This window comes from Cheilinus undulatus, unplaced genomic scaffold (genome assembly GCF_018320785.1).
Source record: "Cheilinus undulatus unplaced genomic scaffold, ASM1832078v1 Contig17, whole genome shotgun sequence".
NCBI classification, from domain to species: domain Eukaryota; kingdom Metazoa; phylum Chordata; class Actinopteri; order Labriformes; family Labridae; genus Cheilinus; species Cheilinus undulatus.
This window is the reverse complement of record NW_024571684.1, coordinates 33,830-49,111: the sequence shown is the minus strand read 5'-3', so window position 1 is coordinate 49,111 and position 15,282 is coordinate 33,830. Positions and strand designations below refer to the sequence as shown.

Below are 15,282 nucleotides of genomic sequence, written 5' to 3'. Positions count from 1 at the left end.
TATTTTATGTATACAGTTGTGTATTTTATGTATACAGTTGTGTATTTTATGTATACAGTTGTGTATTTTATGTTTACAGTTGTGTATTTTATGTATACAGTTGTGTATTTTATATATACAGTTGTGTATTTTATGTATACAGTTGTGTATTTTATATATACAGTTGTGTATTTTATATATACAGTTGTGTATTTTATGTATACAGTTGTGTATTTTATATATACAGTTGTGTATTTTATATATACAGTTGTGTATTTTATGTATACAGTTGTGTATTTTATATATACAGTTGTGTATTTTATATATACAGTTGTGTATTTTATATATACAGTTGTGTATTTTATGTATACAGTTGTGTATTTTATGTATACAGTTGTGTATTTTATGTTTACAGTTGTGTATTTTATGTATACAGTTGTGTATTTTATGTATACAGTTGTGTATTTTATGTATACAGTTGTGTATTTTATGTATACAGTTGTGTATTTTATATATACAGTTGTGTATTTTATGTATACAGTTGTGTATTTTATGTATACAGTTGTGTATTTTATGTATACAGTTGTATTTGGTGCATTAACAATTGAAAAAAGACAGAACAAACAAACAAGTAAACATTAAATGCTGGGGGATGAGTGTCTATGTAGAGATATCAAACATGTAACAAGCTGAAACTCTTTTAATTGCTTTTTGTTCTTCAGAGAATTTGATGGAATTCAAATATTGTTTGAACTCATTTTAAAATGTATTGAAAATGTACAACTATAGATATGGAATTTGACCAATATAATAAAAGATTTATCAAGAATAAACAGCTGTTTTCATTGTACCGTTTTCCATGAGTCCAGTTCCTCCATAGTAATTCAGAGTGTTTATCTATTTTATTGTGAATGAAATCAGAGTTTTCGCCAGAATTTCTTTACAGCAGAGCAACGCCAAAATAAATGTACAACAGTTTCAGGACATAGATCGCAGAAGCTACAGCTGAAATCAGTTTTAAACCTGTTTTAAATGTGAAAGTTTGATGGATAAAACCTCTGGTAAGCTTGAAGGAAACTTAATTGACTTTATTGGTGATCAAACATTAAAAACATTTGCTAAATCCCCAGGTGTTTCAGGTATGCTATATTTGACAGAAATTCTTCATATGTGAAAAGAAGACCAATTAAAAAGCTGATCTACCAGTAAAATAACAGTTTTTTATGAAGAGAGACTTGTGTTTGTTATTCCAGATGTAATATTTGTGAGGAGAAAAGTTGTGCTTGTAGATGAGAGACCAGGATAAGAAGGCTTGGCGAGAAAAAGCAGACATTTGAGCAGCTAGCTATCTTCCAAATTGAGCTGGAGGTTTTTTAAGTAACTGCTTTAACCAATTAATTTGTCCAATTCTTTCTGCAGTCCATGGTAAACACTAAGCATGACGTAAACACTAAGCGCCCGCACTCACAGTGTCGATTGTTTATGACGTAGGGGAAACAAGGAAAACGTTTTCGTTCAGGTCCATGAGCAGCCGTCTTTACTGGAATTAGAAGAATCTTCTGGTAACCAACATCTGCAAGTTATCTTAACGGCAGACGCCGTTTCCGTTTTTACGGTAGGGGTTTCATTAGACACTGTTTATAATTTCCTCCAGTGGGTTTCTTTAATGTCCGTCTGTACTTGTCGTTGCTAAATGGCTAATGTTAGCTTAGCTCAGTTTCATAAGGCCAGCCTTTCGATCCTAAACTCACGGTCCCTGTTTGGACTGATGTAGGAGCGAAATAAGGATGTCATCCCAACCTTACTCCCCCTGCCTGCTACATGATGTGTGTTATGTGTTTTTCTCCAGCTTGGGAAGTGAGACAAAGATTTGAGCATGTCGTACATGCTACCACATCTCCATAATGGCTGGCAGGTGGACCAAGCCATCCTCTCAGAGGAGGACCGGGTCCTGGTGATCCGCTTCGGACACGACTGGGACCCAACGTGTATGAAAATGGACGAAGTTCTCTACAGCATCGCTGAAAAGGTGAGGTAGCTTATAAACAGTGTTTAGATGTTAGCATGGCTGTAAAGGTGAGGTAGCTTATAAACAGTGTTTAGATGTTAGCATGGCTGTAAAGGTGAGGTAGCTTATAAACAGTGTTTAGATGTTAGCATGGCTGAAAAGGTGAGGTAGCTTATAAACAGTGTTTAGATGTTAGCATGGCTGTAAAGGTGAGGTAGCTTATAAACAGTGTTTAGGTGTTAGCATGGCTGTAAAGGTGAGGTAGCTTATAAACAGTGTGTTTAGATGTTAGCATGGCTGTAAAGGTGAGGTAGCTTATAAACAGTGTTTAGGTGTTAGCATGGCTGTAAAGGTGAGGTAGCTTATAAACAGTGTTTAGGTGTTAGCATGGCTGTAAAGGTGAGGTAGCTTATAAACAGTGTGTTTAGGTGTTAGCATGTCTGTAAAGGTGAGGTAGCTTATAAACAGTGTTTAGATGTTAGCATGGCTGTAAAGGTGAGGTAGCTTATAAACAGTGTTTAGCTGTTAGCATGGCTGTAAAGGTGAGGTAGCTTATAAACAGTGTTTAGATGTTAGCATGGCTGAAAAGGTGAGGTAGCTTATAAACAGTGTTTAGATGTTAGCATGTCTGAAAAGGTGAGGTAGCTTATAAACAGTGTTTAGATGTTAGCATGGCTGAAAAGGTGAGGTAGCTTATAAACAGTGTTTAGTTGTTAGCATGGCTGAAAAGGTGAGGTAGCTTATAAACAGTGTTTAGGTGTTAGCATGGCTGTAAAGGTGAGGTAGCTTATAAACAGTGTGTTTAGGTGTTAGCATGGCTGTAAAGGTGAGGTAGCTTATAAACAGTGTTTAGATGTTAGCATGGCTGTAAAGGTGAGGTAGCTTATAAACAGTGTTTAGATGTTAGCATGGCTGAAAAGGTGAGGTAGCTTATAAACAGTGTTTAGATGTTAGCATGGCTGTAAAGGTGAGGTAGCTTATAAACAGTGTTTAGGTGTTAGCATGGCTGTAAAGGTGAGGTAGCTTATAAACAGTGTTTAGGTGTTAGCATGGCTGTAAAGGTGAGGTAGCTTATAAACAGTGTTTAGATGTTAGCATGGCTGAAAAGGTGAGGTAGCTTATAAACAGTGTGTTTAGATGTTAGCATGGCTGTAAAGGTGAGGTAGCTTATAAACAGTGTTTAGCTGTTAGCATGGCTGTAAAGGTGAGGTAGCTTATAAACAGTGTTTAGATGTTAGCATGTCTGTAAAGGTGAGGTAGCTTATAAACAGTGTTTAGATGTTAGCATGGCTGTAAAGGTGAGGTAGCTTATAAACAGTGTTTAGCTGTTAGCATGGCTGTAAAGGTGAGGTAGCTTATAAACAGTGTTTAGATGTTAGCATGGCTGAAAAGGTGAGGTAGCTTATAAACAGTGTTTAGATGTTAGCATGGCTGTAAAGGTGAGGTAGCTTATAAACAGTGTTTAGATGTTAGCATGTCTGAAAAGGTGAGGTAGCTTATAAACAGTGTTTAGATGTTAGCATGGCTGAAAAGGTGAGGTAGCTTATAAACAGTGTTTAGTTGTTAGCATGGCTGAAAAGGTGAGGTAGCTTATAAACAGTGTTTAGGTGTTAGCATGGCTGTAAAGGTGAGGTAGCTTATAAACAGTGTGTTTAGGTGTTAGCATGGCTGTAAAGGTGAGGTAGCTTATAAACAGTGTTTAGATGTTAGCATGGCTGTAAAGGTGAGGTAGCTTATAAACAGTGTTTAGATGTTAGCATGGCTGTAAAGGTGAGGTAGCTTATAAACAGTGTTTAGATGTTAGCATGGCTGTAAAGGTGAGGTAGCTTATAAACAGTATGTTTAGATGTTAGCATAGCTGTAAAGGTGAGGTAGCTTATAAACAGTTTTTAGATGTTAGCATGGCTGTAAAGGTGAGGTAGCTTATAAACAGTATTTAGATGTTAGCATGGCTGAAAAGGTGAGTTAGCTTATAAACAGTGTGTTTAGTTGTTAGCATAGCTGTAAAGGTGAGGTAGCTTATAAACAGTGTTTAGATGTTAGCATGGCTGTAAAGGTGAGGGAGCTTATAAACAGTGTTTAGATGTTAGCATGGCTGTAAAGGTGAGGTAGCTTATAAACAGTGTTTAGATGTTAGCATGGCTGAAAAGGTGAGGTAGCTTATAAACAGTGTTTAGATGTTAGCATAGCTGTAAAGGTGAGGTAGCTTATAAACAGTGTTTAGATGTTAGCATAGCTGAAAAGGTGAGGTAGCTTATAAACAGTGTTTAGATGTTAGCATAGCTGTAAAGGTGAGGTAGCTTATAAACAGTGTTTAGATGTTAGCATGGCTGTAAAGGTGAGGTAGCTTATAAACAGTGTTTAGATGTTAGCATAGCTGAAAAGGTGAGGTAGCTTATAAACAGTGTTTAGATGTTAGCATAGCTGAAAAGGTGAGGTAGCTTATAAACAGTGTTTAGATGTTAGCATAGCTGTAAAGGTGAGGTAGCTTATAAACAGTGTTTAGATGTTAGCATAGCTGAAAAGGTGAGGTAGCTTATAAACAGTGTTTAGATGTTAGCATAGCTGTAAAGGTGAGGTAGCTTATAAACAGTGTTTAGATGTTAGCATGGCTGTAAAGGTGAGGTAGCTTATAAACAGTGTTTAGATGTTAGCATAGCTGAAAAGGTGAGGTAGCTTATAAACAGTGTTTAGATGTTAGCATAGCTGAAAAGGTGAGGTAGCTTATAAACAGTGTTTAGGTGTTAGCATGGCTGAAAAGGTGAGGTAGCTTATAAACAGTGTTTAGGTGTTAGCATGGCTGAAAAGGTGAGGTAGCTTATAAACAACGTTTAGATGTTAGCATGGCTGAAAAGGTGAGGTAGCTTATAAACAGTGTTTAGATGTTAGCATGGCTGTAAAGGTGAGGTAGCTTATAAACAGTATGTTTAGATGTTAGCATAGCTGTAAAGGTGAGGTAGCTTATAAACAGTTTTTAGATGTTAGCATGGCTGTAAAGGTGAGGTAGCTTATAAACAGTGTGTTTAGATGTTAGCATGGCTGTAAAGGTGAGGTAGCTTATAAACAGTGTTTAGATGTTAGCATGGCTGTAAAGGTGAGGTAGCTTATAAACAGTATTTAGATGTTAGCATGGCTGAAAAGGTGAGGTAGCTTATAAACAGTGTTTAGCTGTTAGCATGGCTGAAAAGGTGAGGTAGCTTATAAACAGTGTTTAGATGTTAGCATAGCTGTAAAGGTGAGGTAGCTTATAAACAGTGTTTAGATGTTAGCATGGCTGTAAAGGTGAGGTAGCTTATAAACAGTGTTTAGCATTTAGCATGGCTGAAAAGGTGAGGTAGCTTATAAACAGTGTTTAGATGTTAGCATGGCTGTAAAGGTGAGGTAGCTTATAAACAGTGTTTAGCATTTAGCATGGCTGTAAAGGTGAGGTAGCTTATAAACAGTGTTTAGCTGTTAGCATAGCTGTAAAGGTGAGGTAGCTTATAAACAGTGTTTAGCATTTAGCATGGCTGAAAAGGTGAGGTAGCTTATAAACAGTGTTTAGATGTTAGCATGGCTGTAAAGGTGAGGTAGCTTATAAACAGTGTTTAGCATTTAGCATGGCTGTAAAGGTGAGGTAGCTTATAAACAGTGTTTAGCTGTTAGCATAGCTGTAAAGGTGAGGTAGCTTATAAACAGTGTTTAGATGTTAGCATGGCTGTAAAGGTGAGGTAGCTTATAAACAGTGTTTAGATGTTAGCATGGCTGAAAAGGTGAGGTAGCTTATAAACAGTGTTTAGGTGTTAGCATGGCTGTAAAGGTGAGGTAGCTTATAAACAGTGTTTAGGTGTTAGCATGGCTGTAAAGGTGAGGTAGCTTATAAACAGTGTTTAGATGTTAGCATAGCTGAAAAGGTGAGGTAGCTTATAAACAGTGTTTAGATGTTAGCATAGCTGAAAAGGTGAGGTAGCTTATAAACAGTGTTTAGATGTTAGCATGGCTGAAAAGGTGAGGTACCTTATAAACAGTGTTTAGATGTTAGCATGGCTGAAAAGGTGAGGTAGCTTATAAACAGTGTTTAGGTGTTAGCATGGCTGTAAAGGTGAGGTAGCTTATAAACAGTGTTTAGGTGTTAGCATGGCTGAAAAGGTGAGGTAGCTTATAAACAGTGTTTAGGTGTTAGCATGGCTGAAAAGGTGAGGTAGCTTATAAACAGTGTTTAGGTGTTAGCACGGCTGTAAAGGTGAGGTAGCTTATAAACAGTGTTTAGGTGTTAGCATGGCTGAAAAGGTGAGGTAGCTTATAAACAACGTTTAGATGTTAGCATGGCTGAAAAGGTGAGGTAGCTTATAAACAGTGTTTAGGTGTTAGCATGGCTGTAAAGGTGAGGTAGCTTATAAACAGTGTTTAGATGTTAGCATGGCTGTAAAGGTGAGGTAGCTTATAAACAGTGTTTAGATGTTAGCATGGCTGAAAAGGTGAGGTAGCTTATAAACAGTGTTTAGATGTTAGCATGGCTGAAAAGGTGAGGTAGCTTATAAACAGTGTTTAGCTGTTAGCATGGCTGAAAAGGTGAGGTAGCTTATAAACAGTGTTTAGATGTTAGCATAGCTGTAAAGGTGAGGTAGCTTATAAACAGTGTTTAGATGTTAGCATGGCTGTAAAGGTGAGGTAGCTTATAAACAGTGTTTAGATGTTAGCATAGCTGTAAAGGTGAGGTAGCTTATAAACAGTGTTTAGATGTTAGCATGGCTGTAAAGGTGAGGTAGCTTATAAACAGTGTTTAGCATTTAGCATGGCTGAAAAGGTGAGGTAGCTTATAAACAGTGTTTAGATGTTAGCATGGCTGTAAAGGTGAGGTAGCTTATAAACAGTGTTTAGATGTTAGCATGGCTGTAAAGGTGAGGTAGCTTATAAACAGTGTTTAGATGTTAGCATAGCTGTAAAGGTGAGGTAGCTTATAAACAGTGTTTAGATGTTAGCATGGCTGTAAAGGTGAGGTAGCTTATAAACAGTGTTTAGCATTTAGCATGGCTGAAAAGGTGAGGTAGCTTATAAACAGTGTTTAGATGTTAGCATGGCTGTAAAGGTGAGGTAGCTTATAAACAGTGTTTAGATGTTAGCATAGCTGTAAAGGTGAGGTAGCTTATAAACAGTGTTTAGATGTTAGCATGGCTGTAAAGGTGAGGTAGCTTATAAACAGTGTTTAGATGTTAGCATGGCTGAAAAGGTGAGGTAGCTTATAAACAGTGTTTAGATGTTAGCATGGCTGTAAAGGTGAGGTAGCTTATAAACAGTGTTTAGATGTTAGCATGGCTGAAAAGGTGAGGTAGCTTATAAACAGTGTTTAGATGTTAGCATGGCTGTAAAGGTGAGGTAGCTTATAAACAGTGTTTAGATGTTAGCATAGCTGTAAAGGTGAGGTAGCTTATAAACAGTGTTTAGATGTTAGCATGGCTGAAAAGGTGAGGTAGCTTATAAACAGTGTTTAGGTGTTAGCATGGCTGTAAAGGTGAGGTAGCTTATAAACAGTGTTTAGATGTTAGCATGGCTGAAAAGGTGAGGTAGCTTATAAACAGTGTTTAGATGTTAGCATGGCTGTAAAGGTGAGGTAGCTTATAAACAGTGTTTAGATGTTAGCATAGCTGTAAAGGTGAGGTAGCTTATAAACAGTGTTTAGATGTTAGCATAGCTGAAAAGGTGAGGTAGCTTATAAACAGTGTTTAGATGTTAGCATGGCTGAAAAGGTGAGGTAGCTTATAAACAGTGTTTAGATGTTAGCATGGCTGAAAAGGTGAGGTAGCTTATAAACAGTGTTTAGATGTTAGCATGGCTGTAAAGGTGAGGTAGCTTATAAACAGTGTTTAGATGTTAGCATGGCTGAAAAGGTGAGGTAGCTTATAAACAGTGTTTAGGTGTTAGCATGGCTGAAAAGGTGAGGTAGCTTATAAACAACGTTTAGATGTTAGCATGGCTGAAAAGGTGAGGTAGCTTATAAACAGTGTGTTTAGATGTTAGCATGGCTGAAAAGGTGGGGTAGCTTATAAACAGTGTTTAGATGTTAGCATGGCTGTAAAGGTGAGGTAGCTTATAAACAGTGTGTTTAGATGTTAGCATGGCTGAAAAGGTGGGGTAGCTTATAAACAGTGTTTAGATGTTAGCATAGCTGAAAAGGTGAGGTAGCTTATAAACAGTGTTTAGATGTTAGCATAGCTGTAAAGGTGAGGTAGCTTATAAACAGTGTTTAGATGTTAGCATGGCTGTAAAGGTGAGGTAGCTTATAAACAGTGTTTAGATGTTAGCATGGCTGTAAAGGTGAGGTAGCTTATAAACAGTGTTTAGATGTTAGCATAGCTGAAAAGGTGAGGTAGCTTATAAACAGTGTTTAGATGTTAGCATAGCTGTAAAGGTGAGGTAGCTTATAAACAGTGTTTAGATGTTAGCATGGCTGAAAAGGTGAGGTAGCTTATAAACAGTGTTTAGATGTTAGCATGGCTGTAAAGGTGAGGTAGCTTATAAACAGTGTTTAGATGTTAGCATGGCTGAAAAGGTGAGGTAGCTTATAAACAGTGTTTAGATGTTAGCATGGCTGTAAAGGTGAGGTAGCTTATAAACAGTGTTTAGATGTTAGCATGGCTGAAAAGGTGAGGTAGCTTATAAACAGTGTTTAGCTGTTAGCATGGCTGAAAAGGTGAGGTAGCTTATAAACAGTGTTTAGATGTTAGCATAGCTGAAAAGGTGAGGTAGCTTATAAACAGTGTTTAGATGTTAGCATGGCTGTAAAGGTGAGGTAGCTTATAAACAGTGTTTAGATGTTAGCATGGCTGTAAAGGTGAGGTAGCTTATAAACAGTGTTTAGATGTTAGCATGGCTGTAAAGGTGAGGTAGCTTATAAACAGTGTTTAGATGTTAGCATGGCTGAAAAGGTGAGGTAGCTTATAAACAGTGTTTAGATGTTAGCATGGCTGTAAAGGTGAGGTAGCTTATAAACAGTGTGTTTAGATGTTAGCATGGCTGTAAAGGTGAGGTAGCTTATAAACAGTGTGTTTAGATGTTGGCATGGCTGTAAAGGTGAGGTAGCTTATAAACAGTGTTTAGCTGTTAGCATGGCTGTAAAGGTGAGGTAGCTTATAAACAGTGTTTAGCTGTTAGCATGGCTGTAAAGGTGAGGTAGCTTATAAACACTAGCTGCGGTTACAGGAGCCTTTTTTTCACTATCAGATTAAATTCATTCGGATCAGAGATGAAATCGTTTCTGTCCACACGGACGCTGGAAGATTCAATCTGATTCAGATACATGTGCTCAGGCATCTCAGTCTGATCTGAATATAAATGTTCTGACATGCGCCTTATCGTCCCACCTGTTAAATCTACTGACAGTTTGCCATAGAGGAAGAAATTCTTCTTCTGCATCTGTAAACAAACCTCCTGACTTACACTAGCCATCCCCAAATGACGGCCGGCGGGCCAGGTCCAGTGCCAACAGGAGTCATCTGGCCCACAAGACGTTTGGGGAAAAAAATTGATATTTTTTAATATTAATCTACAATATTAACGTATTTCACATACAAATTTCCACTCACTTATCACAATTTATCTATCATTATAGCAAGGAAAGGTCGTAATACAATGCGATAAATGATTTAAATAGCCTATGGTAAATTGACTCCCTTTAGAGCAGGGAGGAACATCATTAAAAGACACAGCAGAGCGCCCAGCAGCACATCCTCTCAGCTCTGCAAACATGCTGTCAAAAACTAGGCTGAGACGGCACGATTTTTTACACTGAAGGAGATTAATTTATTTTGTCTACTTTTTATGTTTTTTAAATTCTTTTTTGTTTTATTTTTTTTAAGATGAAGAATTTAACCACCATGCATAGCTGCAATTCGCTCCCTCACAGAGTGCAGTCCTGTCTGCATCTCTAGGCCTTAACAAATATCAGAGCCAGAGGTTTTTGCCTTTTAAAAACCAAACTTCTATCTGTGAGGGATTAAAACAGCTGCTGTCAGGATAGCAAATACTTTCCCTGCGTAATAGTCCATCAGCCACAAACACAGACATCATACCTTACTTTGGTGAGTGATTCAGTTCAGTTTCAGCCTGATTTAACCCCTTATTATAAAAATCTTTAATGCCAAACTAAGTTAAACTAAATTTATTTACATACGATATAATTTTATGTCAACAAGAAGTGCAATTATGGTCTCGATCACTTAGTTAAACGGGACATCCTGTGGTGTTTTTAACTCCGGGTCTCATCAAATGGTAAAAATTCCTCTCACTGTAAAAACAAATTCTTTATAACTACAAATGTAATCCTAATCTGTACACAGGCTGTCCTATGACTTGGTGCAGTGCTAAAAGGCATCCAAAATTACACACAGAGATGGGTCAGTTCATGACGCATGCAGGGGAGTAAGGGGGATTCTGATTGAATGGATATGCAGAAGAACAACTGCAGGGCTCATATGTGCGCTAAAGTCAAGTTTTCACTCAGTAGGTGAGGGTTGTAGCTCTATGAGTCTAAAAATGTAAATTAAAAAATGTTGTCATCCATAGCACATTTATGTCTGTCCTGCTTAGATTATATCTTTGAACATCCAAAACATTTAATGGTGTAATGGAAAAAATCCAATGTCTGCCCCTCGGCTTTCTGATCTTGAAATATTTTGGGATAAAAGTAAGGAACCCTGCTTTACACCGTCAGGACGCTCGCTCGTGTTTTTCAATTCATCCCCGTGCGAAAATATTGGTTTTTCCACTCGTGTTCGTACTTTATATTATCTTTATTTTTACTTTATTGTACTTAGAAATAGACCTTTATCGTGTGCTGCAGACAGTTCTGATATTCTGGTGCTTCCCCTGTCAAAGCAGCTCAGCGGTACATAGGCTTCTTCTGCAGTCCATTCAGAGGAGGAGAATAACGAAGCATGTCACGTGGGGCAGACATGCGCAGTAAGACAAAAACACCCCAAACGGGGAGAGGTGATCAGATCAAGTGTTTTCATGGACGCTGATCTGAATGATTGACATAAACCACCCCTCTCGTTCGGTGTGAAATTCCTTTCCGAATGCGCCGGATTGGAAGATTTCATTCCGAATGGAGTGTGTATATGAAGCATTTTCATTCCGATCAGGAATTTATTCCGATTGCAAGTGGTCCATGTAAACATGCCTAATGTGTTTAGGTGTTAGCATCGCTGAAAAGGTGAGGCAGCTTATAAACAGCGTGTGTTTAGGTGTTAGCATCGTTAGCTGCTCTGTGAATATGAACAATAGCACTGACTGTAGGTAAACTGGTTCATAACAGAGAATATTTGTAAACACTGGCAGAAGTCAGTCAGTCTCTAAGTCAGTGTTACTCAACCAAAGAGCCAAACTGTTGAAAAATACATTTACAAAGGCCACAATCTAATAGGAGTTAAGTGGGAATAAAAATAAGTTGATGGTGGCTAAAGTGGTCAAAGAGCAGCAAACACTGGGAGAAAAGTGGCAAAAATGGGCGGGAAGTGACCAAATGAGTTAAAAGTGGCGAAAACGTTGCAAAAAATGAGTGAAAAGTGACTGAAATGGGAAAAATCTGAGAAAAGTGGCATTAAATTGCAAACAGCAGCTTAAATTGGCGAAAAGGGTCAAAAAATAAAACAAAGCAGGAATAAAGTGTCAAAAAGGGGAAAAATGGGCTTAAAGCGACAAACACTCGGAGAAAAGTGGCATAAAAGGGCAGAAAGTAAGTGTCAGAAATGGGTGAAAAGAGACCAAAAAATGAGTTACCGGTGGAAAAATGGTTCAGAAGTGGCTAAAACCTGGAGAAAAATCAAAAGTAACTTAAATAGGCAAAAATCAGAATAAAGGGGAGAAAAATGGGCAAAAAGCATCAAAGAGTGGGATAAAGGGAAACTAGTGGCATTTAATTGCAAAGGCAGCTTAAATGAGCAAAAAAAATGGCAATAAAAAGGTGCAAAAATTTGCAAACAGATAAAAGTGTCAAAAAGGGGAAAAAAGTGACAAAAAGAAGTGTTAAAAATGGGCTAAAGTGGCAAACACTGGGAGGAAAGTGGCATAAAGGGGCAGAAAGTGCCAAAAATGGGTGCAAATTGGCAAAAACACGAGTTACAGGTGGCAAAAATGGTCCTAAAGTGGCAAAAACCAAGAGAAATATGAGTAAAATATAATACGATATGATACACTTTATTGTTCCCTTAGGGAAATTTGACTTAACAAGGCAAAAATCAGAATTACACAGGGGAAAATGGGCAAAAAGCATCAAAGTGGAAAAATGGGAAAGTAGTGACATTTAATTGCAAAAGGCAGTTTAAATGAGGCAAAAAATGGCAAAGAAGGCAAAGAAAAGGTGCAAAAATTAGCAAACAGCTGGATAAAAGTGTCAAAATCAGGGATGGGACTGATCTGATCCGATATCGGTATCGGAATTAATAGATCGGATAACTGACTGACGATCTCGATCCAAGTGACTGATCCAAATCCATCTTACAGTTTGCGGTAGACCATGAATGCACCGCGGTCTAACACGAGACAGTCTGTGTAGCTGAGCTAGTATTAGTTAGGATGTTCTTTGCCATATAATTACCGAGTAGATTAAACGTAAACTTATATTTAGAATAGTCAAAACTAGTCTAAAGATGAGAGAACACAAAGAAGAGTGGGTGTGACGTTAGCATGATAATACAGCGTGGCTAGCGCTAGCGTCGCCCGCCTTTGTTCCTCTTTACAGATTAATATGGTGCTTTGATATTTGGCCTCTTTTCACTTCAGGTGAGTAGTCATACGTGAGCTTAACCCTCGACAGCCCACATACCACTTTATTTCCATTTACTTCTTTGGAAAACTGTCGTACCGCGGTCTTCCTACTATACGCTAACAGGTTAGCCACCGCCGAGCTTCTCATTGTTTATATCTGGTGAAGGGTCAGAGAGGAAGGCTGCGGCCATTGACTGAAGCTACAGCGGTCTCTAGTGGCGGGAGGTTCATTAAAAAGCATTATAGACAGGGACTTCAAGCCCATGTTCATAAAAAATGATAAGTTATTAGTTTAACCGACTAGTCAATCAATATTTAGTAGTAGTTACAATAAATTTGTTTGGAATACATTTAAATTTAATTCATTTTTGTATGTTTTTAATTTGTAATAAGAGGAGCTGGGTGGTTTACTACAGCCTCATGTAACCTCACACATACCAACAACAATAATAATTGTTAAAAAAATATCGGAATTGGTACTGGTAATCGGAACTGGAAAAAAAATGGATCGGTGCATCCCTATCAAAAATGGCTCAAAAGCAGTAAAAATGGAAATAAAGTAGCAAAAAATTGCAAATAAGGGCAACGGAAATATACAGACAAAAATAGAGATGACAGTTAAAGCCTACTGTATAAGCGTGAGAAACAAACTGATTAATGTTACTTGCAGTGGATGATTTTTGAGGTAAAATTGTCCTTTTTAAAGGTTTTCTGGAGGAATAATGTTTCAAATTTAGACATAAAAGAGCCACAAATCATCACAAATGAGCTACATGTTGAGTATCACTGCTCTAAGTGAATAACGTCAGAACAACAACTGAACCAAAACCAAGATTTATCGTGTCCAATCCTTGACCTACAAGCCTTTATTTTCTCCACCTTTTAGCTTTTTTTGTTGTCATCTATGGCTGTTGTTTTATACACCTGTAGCTCATAATCAAAATGCTCTTGACATGGAGTAACTTGTCTGAAAATCCTATTTAACCTGCAATTTTAATACCTCATCATATGTAATTTATTTGATGTTTTTCTTTTGAAGGTTTGATTAGTTGACTCTTCAGAGGGTTTTGGATATTTAATCCACAGTCTGAAGTTTTCTGGCTCAGTTTGGAACATCAAACACAAAGCAAAGTGTTGTGAAATCTGAGGTTCTTTATTGGTGTAACTTTAATTTTATTGCTTTTGTTATCATTCAGGGTTTATTTTAATGGCCTAATGTAAATATATTAGAAGGATATGATGGCTTTACTTTACTGACAAAGCAGCTACCTTAACTCCTTAAAACCAGAAGTCCAAGATAAATGTTTTCTTGGTTTCTTTTTTGATTTATTGTTATTAAGGTGTTGTTGTTAACCACTAACCTGTCATGACAGGTCAAGAATTTTGCCGTCATCTATCTGGTGGATATCACAGAAGTACCTGACTTCAACAAGATGTACGAGTTGTATGACCCCTGCACGGTCATGTTCTTTTTCAGGTATGACATTTTCATTTATAGACAAACAACATGAGAGTAAATGTTAATTATTTCATGATGATTAAAGTAATACAGGTTAACTTATTCTTCTCTATAAAGGCTTGGTCATTTAAAACCCTCCGTCAGACGTAGTTAATGAACCACTGTTAAACCTCAGAACTTCTCTGTTTCATTTATTATCATTCTAATGATTTTTCAGGAACAAGCACATCATGATTGATCTGGGGACTGGAAACAACAACAAGATAAACTGGACAATGGAGGACAAGCAGGAGATGATTGACATTATTGAAACCGTTTACCGCGGTGCAAGAAAAGGAAGAGGTCTCGTGGTGTCCCCAAAGGATTATTCTACAAAATACAGATACTGATTTTTTTTTCTTCCTCTCCAGTTTTCATCTTTTTCTTCATATTTGTGACGCAACAGAGACTAAACATGCAGGAAGCAAGGAAGCTTTTCTATTCTTTTTACATGCTTGTTTTCCAGGCATCCAGTGCAACATGACAGTGTTCTTTTTATTCATCGATCATTGTTGTATTGCATTGTGCCATTTATAAATGTGTGTGAACATATTTAGTTGTTTTAAACTCAGTGTTGAAATGGTGTAATAAAGATGGTTGCATATTTAATATAGAGTAATGCTGTAGGTCCTTAAAGTTGTTCCAAACAGTAAGAATAACACTATATGCTTTCTTAAATGGACACAGTTGTGTTTGCATGGCAGTTGTTTACCGTAGTCCAGTGATAAGAGATGTGACAGACTTACTAACACGACTAAGGCCTTTCATGACCTACAGAGTTACTACAGCAAGAGCTAGTTTCAAGTAATGTCTAACTAATGCAATCATGTTGATTCTGATACACCTACAGGGTGTATCTGTGATGACTTTATAGACACACTGTAGGCAGTGTGATGTAAAGCTGTAGATGCTTAGAGGGCATTTTATATACAACATAAAATATATCAAATCAAAATTAAACTGACAAAGTTTATATTCAAAGAAAATTAAATGAGAAATGGATTACTGAAACTGCAGCTGGGTTACAATAGCACACTCATATGAGGAGGTTCAA

General features: G+C 37.4%; 1 protein-coding gene across 2 annotated transcripts; it reads left to right on the top strand.

Annotated features, from left to right (window-relative positions):
• Positions 1-1,457: 1,457 nt before the first annotated feature.
• On the top strand, positions 1,458-14,864 carry txnl4a (thioredoxin-like 4A). Of its 2 annotated transcripts, none has more exons than XM_041782453.1 (4): positions 1,458-1,594; positions 1,829-2,008; positions 14,104-14,207; positions 14,407-14,864. In XM_041782453.1, the coding sequence occupies exons 2-4, from the start codon at positions 1,856-1,858 to the stop codon at positions 14,576-14,578; spliced, it is 429 nt and encodes a 142-aa protein (XP_041638387.1). In that variant the 5' UTR covers positions 1,458-1,594; positions 1,829-1,855; the 3' UTR covers positions 14,579-14,864. The 2 variants fall into 2 exon arrangements, with proteins under 2 accessions (XP_041638387.1, XP_041638388.1); XM_041782454.1 differs by having other exon boundaries at positions 1,470-1,541.
• Positions 14,865-15,282: the final 418 nt, after the last annotated feature.